This window comes from Schistocerca cancellata, chromosome 4 (assembly GCF_023864275.1).
Source record: "Schistocerca cancellata isolate TAMUIC-IGC-003103 chromosome 4, iqSchCanc2.1, whole genome shotgun sequence".
Classification (NCBI taxonomy): domain Eukaryota; kingdom Metazoa; phylum Arthropoda; class Insecta; order Orthoptera; family Acrididae; genus Schistocerca; species Schistocerca cancellata.
In genome coordinates, this window is record NC_064629.1 from 656,431,403 (window position 1) to 656,444,590 (window position 13,188).

The window sequence follows — 13,188 nt, forward strand, 5'->3', positions numbered from 1 at the left end:
GTGACGAAAGTCAAGGGATACCAAATAATATTATAGCGGACCTACTTATGCCTGATGTAGTGCACCAACTCAATATGGTATTGACTCGACAATCGTTGGAAGTCCCCTGCAGAAATATTGGGCCATGCTAACTCTGTAGCCATCCATGATTGCGAAAGTGTTTCCAGTGCGTGTTTTTGTGCATGAGCTGACCTTCTGATTATGTCCCATAAATGTTAAATGGGATTCATGTCAGGTGATCTGGGGGGTCAGATCATTCAGAATATTCTTCAAACCAATCATGAACTATTGTAGCCCGGTGACATGGCTCATTGTCATCCATAAAAATTCCATCATTGTTTGAAAAAAAATGAAGTCCAGGAATGGCTGCAAATGGTCTCCAAGTAGCTGAACATAATCATTTCCAGTCAATAATCAATTCAGTTGGACCAGACAACACGATTATGGAGCCACCACCAGCTTGTACATTGCCTTGTTAACAACTTGGGTCCATGGCTTCATTGGATTTGTGCCTCACTCAAACCATTCCATCAGCTCTTACCAGCTGAAATCAGGAATCATCTGGCCAGGCCACAGTTTTCCACTCATTTAGGGTCCAACCAATACGGTCACAAATGCAGGAGAGGCAGTGCAGGTGGTGTCGTGCTGTTAGCAAAGGCATTGGTCCTATGCTGCCATTGTCCATTGACACCAAACTTGGCCACACAGTCCTAATGGGTACTTTCATCTTACATCCCACATTGATTTCTGCAGTTATTTTACACAGTGTGGCTTGTATGTTAGCACTGACAACTCTATGCAAACGCCACTTCTCTCGGCTGTTAAGTGGAGGCCGTTGACCACTGCATTGCCTGTGGTGAGAAGTAATTCCTGAAATTTGGTGTTTTCGACACAATCTTGGAACTGTGGCTCTCAGAATATTGAATTTCCTAATGTTTTCCTAAACGGAATTTCCATTGTGTCTTGCTCCAACTACCATTCCACATTCATAGTTTGTTAATTCCTGTCGTATGGCCATAATCGTGTCCAAAACCTTCTCACATGAATACTGATAACAGCTCCACCAATGCACTGCCCTTTTATACCTTGTGCATGTGATACTACGGCCATCTGTATATGTGCATATTGCTATCCCATGACTTTTGTCACCACCTTGTACATCTGGTTGATGTCACACTATACCTGTAGATCGTCTTTCTATGACTGAAACTGGTTTTGTAATAAGATGGCAGCACAGCTGCGTGCAAACCATGTTTTTTTTAAAAAAAAATGATGTTGTTCCTCGGTATGGTCTTGCATACTTAAGCAAACACCCTCAACCCCACCCTACCAAAATCACATACACAAATACATTAGATATAGTAGTTCCTTCTATGCAAAATCCCATTTAGAAATCTTCACAGACTGTGTAAGGCACCACACCTCTACATGTTCAACCAAAGAGTTAATTCTTGAAACACTGGATTCGTCTGACTAGTACTATAATGTTTATTAGAGTGTTTTCATAATGTTCTTTAGCTTTTAGAGATATATATTTGGATAAATGTTTAATATAATTATTTAAAATTTAGTGTGAAACTAAATTGGAAGCTTCAAACTGGTTCTATTGCACTATGTTTGTTATCTGCCTTGTTATTTTCTTTCTGTTTTGGACATTTCCAGCAAAATAATTTAAATTTGTTTATCTTGTTGATAACTATGGAAAGAAATTGACTGCCTATGAAGTTTGGTTCTGGATAATTGATAAATGCTAAAACTTTTAGAACTTCCTTATAGTTCATTGTTAATGAAACTCCATTTCCTTTGAATGTAAATGTTCTACCTTATAAATATTTTTGAATTATGAATGTATTTCAGGGTGTGAAGCCAGCCAGTTTTGACAAAGTCGAAAATCCTGAAATAAAAGACATCATAGAACAGTGTATTAGGCTTAAAAAGGAAGAGAGGTAAGTTCAGCTGTATTGTACTTCATCAACTAATGAAACTATAATTAGATGTAAGCATGTAACAATAGCAATGGTTTAAATGCTGTAGAAGTAATAATTTTTAACAGTGTGATTTATTCACTGTCTGTGCTTTGTTTTCACAGCTTTCTTCTTACTGTAAGGAAGTATTGTTACTTTTGTGTTCAAAACATCCAAGAGATTCCTATAAGTGAGGTGATATTTTGAGATACAAGTTAATAACTGGCAAGAAACACTGGGAAGGATCATAAACAATTTAAAAACGATAGATTGTGTAAGAGGATTAACATCCATAACTTCAGAAAATGTCATTTCAGCATTAAGTAGAACAGAAAAATAGTGTATAGGATTGAGAATTTGTTCCATATGGCTGTCATTTTCAGATTTGTATTCAACTATTTGAATGTGAAAGCTAAATTCTCTCCCTTCATCTGCAGCTCGTGGTCTAGTCCCTAGCGTTGCTGCCTCTGGATCACGGGGTCCTGGGTTCGATTCCTGACTGGGTTGGGGATTTTCACTGCTCGGGGACTGGGTGTTTGTGTTGTCCTTATCATTTCATCATCATAATTCGTGACAGTGGTAAAATTGGACTGTGTAAAAATTGGGACTCTGTATGGGCGCTGATGAATGCGAAGTTGAGCGCCCCACAAACCAATCATCATCATCTCCATCTCTCCCTCCCTCCTCCTCATTCTTAGCTTCTCTCTCCTCCTCCTCCTCCTCCTCCTCCTGCTCCTTCTTTGCTTTTCTCTCCTCCTCCTCCTGCTCTTTCTTTGCTTTTCTCTCCCCCTCCTGCTCTTTCTTTGCTTTTCTCTCCTCCTCCTTTGCCTTTGTCTCCTCCTTCCCCCCCCCTCCCCTCATTCACTCTTGACCTCACCACCTTCCTTCCCACCCTCTCTCCTCTCTCCCCAGTTCTTGGCCTCATCCACTTCTGCCCTCCCCCACTGTCGCCTGTCTCCTGCTTGCCCCCTTTCCCATTGTCTACTCCCACCCATTTGCCCCCTCTCCCATTGTCTACTCTCACCCATTTGCCCCCTTTCCCATTGTCCACTCCCACCCATTTGCCCCCTCTCCCGTTGTCTACTCCCACCCATTTGCCCCCTCTCCCATTGTCTACTCCCACCCATTTGCCCCCTTTCCCATTGTCTACTCTCACCCATTTGCCCCCTCTCCCATTGTCTACTCTCACCCATTTGCCCCCTCTCCCATTGTCTACTCTCACCCATTTGCCCCCTCTCCCATTGTCTACTCTCACCCATTTGCCCCCTCTCCCATTGTCTACTCTCACCCATTTGCCCCCTCTCCCATTGTCTACTCCCACCCATTTGCCCCCTTTCCCATTGTCTACTCCCACCCATTTGCCCCCTTTCCCATTGTCTACTCCCACCCATTTGCCCCCTTTCCCATTGTCTACTCTCACCCATTTGCCCCCTTTCCCATTGTCTACTCTCACCCATTTGCCCCCTTTCCCATTGTCTACTCTCACCCATTTGCCCCCTTTCCCATTGTCTACTCTCACCCATTTGCCCCCTTTCCCATTGTCTACTCTCACCCATTTGCCCCCTTTCCCATTGTCTACTCTCACCCATTTGTCCCCCTTTCCCATTGTCTACTCTCACCCATTTGTCCCCCTTTCCCATTGTCTACTCTCACCCATTTGTCCCCCTTTCCCATTGTCTACTCTCACCCATTTGTCCCCCTTTCCCATTGTCTACTCTCACCCATTTGTCCCCCTTTCCCATTGTCTACTCTCACCCATTTGTCCCCCTTTCCCATTGTCTACTCTCACCCATTTGTCCCCCTTTCCCATGCTCTACTCTCACCCTCTTTCCCATTGTCTACTCTCACCCACTCCCCCCCCTTTCCCATGGTCTACTCTCACCCACTCCCCCCCCCCTTTCCCATCGTCTACTCTCACCCACTTCCCCCCCCTTTTCCATGGTCTACTCTCACCCACTTCCCCCCCCCCCCTTTTCCATTGTCTACTCTCACCCACTTCCCCCCTCTTTCCATTGTCTACTCTCACCCACTCCCCCCCCCCCCCCCTTTTCCCATTGTCTACTCTCACCCACTTGTTTCGTGCTCTTTGTAGTAGTAATTGAAGAACTTTTCTTCTAATTTTTCATGTTTTAGTCATTTTTGAGTTTTCTGCTATGTAGAATGACTGGATGTTACATTTAGCGTCTTTTGTGTGATAAAAGAACGGAGTTGTCACAACAATTGAATATGCATTTTTATTGTACCTTTTCAGACCAGGGGTCAAAGATCTGATGAACCATGAGTTTTTTGCTGATGATTTGGGTCTTCGCCTGGAAATGGTGTCTAATGAGGATGTGATTGCCTCAGAAAATCCTAAAGTGGAATTTAGACTGAGAGTACTTGATCCAAAGAAACGAAGTCATAAACATAAGGAAAACGAAGCTATTCAGTTTGAGTTTGATATGCAGAACGATAATGCTGATGGAGTTGCAAGTGAAATGGTAAGGAGTCAGCATTAGTATTGTGTTATAACCAGATAGTGTAAGTGGCACGCTTTGCCAATAGCTCTGCAGTCCTACGTAATGGTCCTTGCTGCCCATGTTTAAGTAAATGTTGCCTTCATATTATTTATGTGAAACATCAGTTATCTTTGTAGCGTTTTCACAATTACCTCCAAATTCTCACTTCTATACCATACGATGTTTCCTTTATACCTAAATTATTTACATTCTGCCAGAACTTTCTGTACCATATTTTTACACATTTGCTATTTAACATCTTTTGATGAAGTTATTGAGGCATGTGAGCCCTATATGAAGTCATTAATAATTTTTGGACTGAACCTCTTCTCTACTAATTGAGCACCAGGTGATCTATCACATAATTGCAAAGATGGTAGTACCTGCCGATAGTGGTAAAAGTTGCAGTGACCAGAAACAATAGTATCCTGGATTTACCTTCTGAAAAATTTCCCATGACTGTTTCCCACTGAAACTTCCTTAATAAGGTTAAGTAGAACCCACTGCATTGGTTAATTACATCTGCATGTACTAAAATTCCCAATACACATTAACATAACTAAGTGATCTAAAATTGATCTCAGTAGTCATTAGACTTTGTGAGAGAGCAGAATGGGGCTCTCTGCAGAATTCACAGACTTCAAACGTGGTCAGGTGATTGGGTGTCACTTCTGTCATACACCTGTATGCAAGATTTCCACACTCCTAAACATCCCTAGGTCCACTGTTTCCCATGTGATAGTGAAGCAGGAATGTGATGGGACATGTACAGCACAAAAGCGTACAGGTCGACCTTGTCTGCTGAAGAGTTTTGTAATGTGTAATAGGCAGACATCTATATGGACCATCACACAGGAATTCCAAACTGCATCAGGGTCCACTGCAAGTACTATGACAGTTAGACGGGAGGTGAGAAAACTTGGATTTCATGGTCGAGCAGCTGCTCATGAGCCACACATCATGCCAGGAGCATAAAAATTGGACGATTGAACATCGGAAAAAGTTGTGTGGAGTGACAAATCACGGTACACAATGTGGTGATCCCATGCCAGGGTGAGGGTATGGTGAATGCTCGGTGAACGTCATCTGCCAGCGTGTGCAGTGCCAACAGTAAAATTCAGAGGCGGCGGTGTTACGGTGTGGTCATGTTTTTCATGTAGGGGGCTTGCACCCCTTGTTGTATTGCGTGGCACTATCACAGCACAGGCCTACATTGATGTTTTAAGCACCTACTTGCTTCCCACTGTTGAAGAGCAATTTGGGGATGACGATTGCATCTTTCAACATGATCGAGCACCTGTTCATAATGCACGGCCTGTGGGGGAGAGGTTTCATGACAATAACATCTCTGTAATGGACTGGCCTGCACAGAGTCCTTACCTGAATCCTATAGAACAGCTTTGAGATGTTTTGGAACACCGACTTTGTGCCAGGCCTCACCAACCGACATTGATACCTGTCTGCAGTGCAGCACTCCGTGAAGACTGGGCTGCCATTCTCCAAGAAACCTTCCAGCACCTGAGTGCACTCTTTGAGAGTGGAAGCTGTCATCAAGGCTAAGGGTGGGTCAACACCATATTTAATTCCAGCATTACCAATGGATGGCACCACAAACTAGTAAGTCATTTTCAGCCAGGTGTCCAGATACTTTTGATCACATAGTGTACGTCACCAAAGATGCATTGTGCCCCTACAGTCTTCTAGCTGTGATGGATATTAATGCCTCCTGTGTGTTAATCAATGCTGCAAGGTACAGCATTACATTTGGTTGATGTACCAATGGAATACCAACGGATTTTGATACGCTGAGATTAAAGACAAAGTGGACATGTGATAACACTATGATGTAGGCAGGCAGAACAGTCTGTCCATCTAAACACACTGCAAGATTCTGTTATAATTGTAATTCATTGAGAACATTCTTGTGTGAGAGCAGTGCAATCAGCTGTGTGTAGATCACCATCCTGAGACTTAAGAGGTGTGCTGCCTGCTTCTGCTGCTTAACTACTACCACTACCACAACATTTTTCACAACTACAAGGGACAAGGGGCTGTCACCTCTGTCTGCAGGATATGTCCATGCGGTTCTCCACCAGGAAGGGGCGGTTTTGGTCTGCAGTCTATAAATAGCACTGTAAATCACATTTACAGTGGAGTACAAACAAGAGAAAAAGATCAATTACCTAGATTTAAATATCAAAAGACACAACCATACATGAACATCTAAGCTTTGTAGGTAAAATACAATGACCAACATCACAAGCCCTGCAACTTCTTGTCACCCAAACATTCATAAATAAGCAACATATAGGTCAGTTTTGCACAGGGTGTTGAAATTAGCTTTTAACCAAAAAAAACATGAAAAAGGAAATAAAGATAGGGAAACAGATTGCAGTTGCCAATGGCTACACACTTCCATGGTTGTCTCAGTAGTAGGCAAAATAAAGAAAGACCCAGGCACAAACCACACCATAGAAGATAAAGACAAAACAAATCTTTCTATAGCATTCCATATTTTGAGAGTAAATCACAAAGGATTGCAAATATCTTCTATATCTTCAAAAGACACATAATTAAAATTGTGTTCTGTACAACTTATAAGCAAGAACAAAAAATAATACATAACATATAGTGTATTTATGATTCATATTTGGACTATGAAGTATATAAAATTGCATGCCAGGAAAAGTCCCATGTTCTGGCTGGGGAAAACAGGCTAAGATATAAACATCAGGTATACAGAGCACATTAAAGACCAAAAATGACACAGGACATACATTTGGAAAAGTAGAACAAAATGTTAAAGTACTCCGCATAAAATGGCTCTGTTGAAAGAACCAGATATATATTAATATTACAATAAGTATGAAGGTAAAATATGAAATGAGAAACTGGAAAGTGAATCAGTGAAGTCTTTAAGATGCTTAGACAGTGTGCTAAAATAAAAATCATGATACATAGAAATAAGCACCATTGTAAAAATATACCTGTAAGCAAATGATGATCCAAATTATTAAAAGAAATACCCTCTATATGAAAGTATATACTGTGGATGACCTATAGTGTTATCTGTATTGACATTATGTGAAAACATCTTCACAGCTGTTTATTCATTTATTGTTGTCATGGTGTACTGTGCACAGAAAATTGTATGTGATGTTTAGTATGTGTGAGTTTCTGCACAAGTGGATGTCAAGAAAACGATAAGTATAGATTGTTTCTAAATTTCACTACTACCTCTACACAAAAATTAATTATTATAAACTGGGTGTTTTTATATACAGGGTGTCCCAGCTATCTTGTCCACCAAAAATATCTCTGGAACAATAACAGCTATTGGAAAAAGACTTTCACCGTTATCAATGCAGGGCTGGGGCCCATGAATGTACATATTTGGAAACATTCTAAAACGAATGCATATGTGTTTTTTAACACAAACTTATGTTTTTTTAAATGGACCTCCTATATTTTTTCTTCAGCAATCCATAGCATGACAAAGCACATAGACAATGGCGTTGATTGCATCGCAATATTCCCATTACATTCAGAGAGATTGAGACGCGAATTTGACGCTTGAAACACCTGACATGCGCTGCTAGCGCACGTCCTGAGGCTCAGGCGTGAACCCCATGCAGCCCGTAATCGCGATGTGATTGGCATGTGTAATCACACCTCCATAATTATCAAGAGGTCTGAAACGAATAATACGGTCTGCTGCCATCAACTCTCATAAGCACATAATGGCTTCCCTCGTGCACATTTTACGTATCTACGTACACAGTATGAACCAGTACCGATCGGTGTACACCCGTCAGGTTGTCTTATTTATCCTGAACACCCAAAATAAGGTTTATCTAATGCGTTATATGACCCATTGTGCCTGTCGTGCAGGGCCTGGCTCTACCTAGTCAAGTGTACAACGTAGTTCCCACTACTGCCACAGTTACCACTTCGCCTTGTTTATGATTTGCGACCCATGCATTATTGGTCCGCAGACAATCCAAAATGGCTCCGTCAGGTAGAGCATCAACGTCCGTGAAAAGTTAATGTTTGGTGTGGGATTATTGGAGATACCATTATCGGACCATTCTTTATAAATGGCATCCAAAATGGCAGACAATACTCCAGATTTATACGACACAATCTTCCTGTTCTCTTGGACACCGAACCTCTGAACCGGAGAATGGTCATGTGGTATCAGCATGACGGATGCCCTGCACATAACGCCTTACGAGCACGACGACTTCTGAACCGTAAGTTCCCTGGTAGGTGGATTGGACGAGGTGGCCCAGTTAGGTGGCCTGTCCGATCTCCGGACCTTACACCGCTGGATTATTTTCTTTGGGGAGCAGTGAAGGATGCTGTTTACCAACATGAACCAACAACACCAGAGGACATGAAGCAACACATTATTGATGCTTGTACAGCCATTAAATAGGAAATAGTAGCACGAAGTAGGGCATCCTTCATCCGCAGAGTGACCCTATGTATGCAAGCCAATGGGCATCACTTTGAGCATGAGATGTGAACGCTATGTTTTGTATGTAGTGCTGGTATCACAGTGGAAGTTTCTACAAAGGGCTATTTTACCCAGTGATGTTAAGAAACATTTGTTTGCAACAATTTGTCATTTAACGCATTAGATAAACATAACATTGATAATTATGTGATAATAAAACTAATTGGTTAAACATGTTTACATTCATCTTCTATGTTCTACCTGAACTTCCCAAATCAAAACATTTTTACCTAAACAATGGTAAAACATTTAGTCCACTTGTTCGTTTCACTAAAACCATCAACATGAATTTTACTATTACGAGTGAATGATTGTCACTTGCGCTAGATCTACAGTAAAGTTAAGTTTTAACGTTGAACGGCATTACCTTTTTAGTAACGATAAGCGAAGTTAACTTTGTGACACGTTGCGGTACACAGATATGTTACAGAACTGCATCACCCCTAGCCTATGGGATAAATACCTGCTGAAATGTACGACGTTAACGCAGGATGGCAGCAGACCGTATTATTCATTTCGGACCTCTTGATAAGTATGGAAGTGTGATTACGCATGTCAATCACATCGCAATTACGGGCAGCATGGGGTTCACGCCTGAGCCCCAGGACGTGCGCTAGTAGCGCATGTCGGGTGTTTCAAGCGTCAACTTCGCGTCTTAATATCTCGGGATGTAATGGGAATATTGCGATGCAATCAACGCCATTGTCTATGTGCTTTGTCATGCTATGGATTGCTGAAGAAAAAATATAGGTCCATTTAAAAAAAAAACCATAAGTTTGTGTTAAAAAACACATATGCTTTCGTTTTAGAATATTTCCAAATATGTACATTCATGGGCCCCAGCCCTACATTGATACCGGTGAAAGTCGTTTTCCAATAGCTGTTATTGTTCCAGAGATATTTTGGGTGGACAAGATAGCTGGGACAGCCTGTATAACAGAAAATACAACAGAACAATACAGCACCTCACACAATGAAATCAGGATTAAATTACATAGCACACAGAAAACACATTTGGAAATGGGAATCATTTCTCAAAATACATAATGCAAAATGTAAATATAAAGAAAATCATGAGTAGTAGTGAAAAAGTTGTTTCATAAAGAAACCAGTGGTTTGTATTCAGTCTTTCAACAGCAATTTGTAATACATAAAATCAAATCATGTAATTTGTTAAAACATCACATCAGGTCAAAACTATAACTTGGCTGGTGACATAGGAATACTTCATCAAATAAATAAAGTGGTAACTGTATATTTACACTTGTTTCAGACTGTTATTGTTACATAAAGAAAGGCAGAGATTTGCATTTGAATCCTGATCCAGCATAATTTATCAGGAAGAACCAATAATGTCATAACTCACTTAATGAATGTATCAAGATACTTATACTGTGGTGGGGAACAGTATAGGATGACACAAAAGTCGGTTAATGTTTGAAAATTCAGTACTTCATGGATTAACGTAGGTGGGACCTAAAAACTGACCCACATGCTTGAAATGACATGATGTTTTATAAAAAAAAATAATAATAAAAAAAAGTGTACAAAAGACCAATGGATGGTGCTTCTTGTGATATAAAAGCAATAATTAGCATGACAGTTGATTTTTTAGAAAATGCTATGTTCTTTATAACAAATGCTCAACATGTCGGCTGTTATTCATCAAGACACCTGCAGCTGAGGGACAATGTCGTGACAGAGCTGTACAGCATATTAGGAAGTCTAGTGAGAAACTGATGTCATGTGTTGTCTTTTAGTGTCCCTAATGGGGTCCGATGATTGCAGTAGACTTGCAGCTTCATGTAACGTCACAATCAATCACACAGTTGGAGGTCTGGGGCATGGGATGCAAAGCAGGGCAGAAGTGTGGTGGTGTAGCACATGTTCCTCCCCAAACAATGTGCATAAGCAATCTTTCACACATGTAGCAGTATGGGGCAGCGCACCATCCTGCCTAAAAATTGTACATTCCAGCAGGTGTTCACGATGTATCTTCACTCACGATGCACGTGATTTCAGAGATAGTGTGTCCATACAGATCACAGGTCGGCTTATAGAGGCCACCTGGATTGGGGTCTTGGTGCGCTGTGGTGAGCTGCCAAAGAAACAGTGTCATTTAAGTGATAGCTGAGTGCTTGGCGTGTTCTGTAACCTGTATTGCTGTTCTTCACCCTTACATGTTTCCACCTTAGGTGTTTCACTGTGTCCTACATTCTATAAATCGCTTTGTTACACTGTGACCCTCTCATCATGCACTGGTATTTCCATGACAGTTCTAGGATTTTTGGTAGCCCAAATTCTGCATTTGTGATTGTTGAAAGTCATCGCCAGAGTATAAAATGGGCTTCGTCAGGCCACAACAACGTTAGACAACCAATCATCATCTTCCCTAATTTTTTTAAGTGCCCACACCGCAAATGCTGTCCGCATCACAAAATTGGTAGCTAAAAATTCATGGTGATGCTGTATTTTGTACGATCAGCATTGGAGGACACTCCATAGTGCTTCCGAACAGTAGTTCGTGGACTGTTGGTGCAATGAACGACTTCATGAGTGCCGGCTTCACGTTGCAGAGATGAACCTGCAAACATGTCTATTTTTCCCTGAACTGTCCAAGCAGCAGTAGCGCTTTGGTCTGGTCATCCAATGACCACCTTGGTTTCAGTAAAACCCCTTTTCATTTCAGGCATGTGTATGAAATTTTACTTCTGTATGTACATAAGTCTGTCAGGTGCATTTTGAAATGTTAATGCATTTTTGGGTCACCCGGTACTTTTCCTGTTACTGAGAATGTGTCCAAGCAGTTTAGAATTTCTGTAGTGATGACTTATTGATTTATAAAATGAGGAGACAAGGTTTATTTTTAGGGGTAGAATGTGATTCTTAAGTGTAAGTTGATTTTTCCAGTGTGATATCCAAAATGCAGCATTGGTATGGTTCACATCTGTTTTACTATAGTGTGTACCCGTCTGCCCACCTAACAAAAGTGCACTGAAATTAACTCATTCAGTTATTAAAATGCTGACATTTTTACTGTAGCATGTAAAGTGAATGTGTTATCATGCTGAACTCTCTTCACATCCCCCACACATTTTCCGTGTCATGACATATCACCCATCACTTTATTAGTCCTCACTGAATCAAGAGGTAAAATGTGTTGTGCCAGGAATTTTTGTTACTGTTGTGTAAACTTCACAGTAGTGGTGTGACTCCCATGAACTGCTTATGCTGTTATTTATCCAAAGAATGATTATTCAGACATTACCAACAAGAAAATTAAGAATGACTATTCAGTTAATTCTAACTTTGGTGCCGATGTGTTGATACTCTTAAATTTTAAAATTTTAATGATTGTATCTTCATGTGTGCACTGCTCTCTTCTTCTTCTTCTTCTTGTTCTTCAAATGAAGTGTAAGTATCAGTCACTGATTAATTTAACACACTTCGTATCATGAAGGGGGCAACGGCCTTGCCGCAGTGGTTACACGGGTTCCCGTGAGATCACTGAAGTTAAGGGCTGTTGGGCGTGGTTGGCACTTGGATGGGTGACCATCCAGACAGCCATGCACTCTTGCCATTTTTCGGGGTGCACTCAGCCTCGTGATGCCAATTGAGGAGGTACTCGACAGAATAGTAGCGGCTTCAGTCAAGAATACCATCATAACGACCTTGAGAGCAGTGTGCTGACCCCATGCTCTTCCTATCTGCATCCTCCCCAGAGGATGACATGGCGGTCGAATGGTCCCGGTAGGCTACTCATGGCCTGAAGGTGGAGTGCCCCTTTTTTTTTTTCGTATCATGAAGGACAGTGTTGTTATTTCATGGTGCCTGCTGTACATTTTCTGACTTGTTCGACAGAAGTTTTACAGTTAAATGTGTAATATTGACTTCCATTGCTTACCTGTTGCACCATATTGAGAGATTTTCTGTGATGGTGATAAGAAAACAGATGGTGTTTAAAAAGCAATCACTGGTGTGTTGAGTGTGATTGAGCATTTTGTGCTATGGCCCTGTCCATTAATTGGATACTACAAGGCTAAAAATGTTATTTCTTTTGTAGCCCTGCTAATAACCTGAGTGGCTGAAAAGATTATCGGCTACAGGTGGTACCAAGAATGTGGTACATGAAGAGTTTTACTTACAATACATGTCCTCAGTTTTAATCCAAATGGCATGATAAGCATACGTATTGGATGGACTGTAA

At 41.2% G+C, this 13,188-nt stretch overlaps 1 protein-coding gene across 2 annotated transcripts in view; it reads left to right on the top strand.

Annotated features, from left to right (window-relative positions):
• The window catches only part of LOC126183376 (uncharacterized), a 303,763-nt gene that overhangs the window by 125,222 nt on the left and 165,353 nt on the right, over window positions 1–13,188 (top strand). For both annotated transcript variants that reach the window (XM_049925308.1, XM_049925309.1), the window contains exons 9-10: window positions 1,858–1,946; window positions 4,216–4,444. In XM_049925308.1, the coding sequence (XP_049781265.1) occupies window positions 1,858–1,946; window positions 4,216–4,444 (318 nt within the window). The remainder of the gene's footprint in view (window positions 1–1,857; window positions 1,947–4,215; window positions 4,445–13,188) is intronic.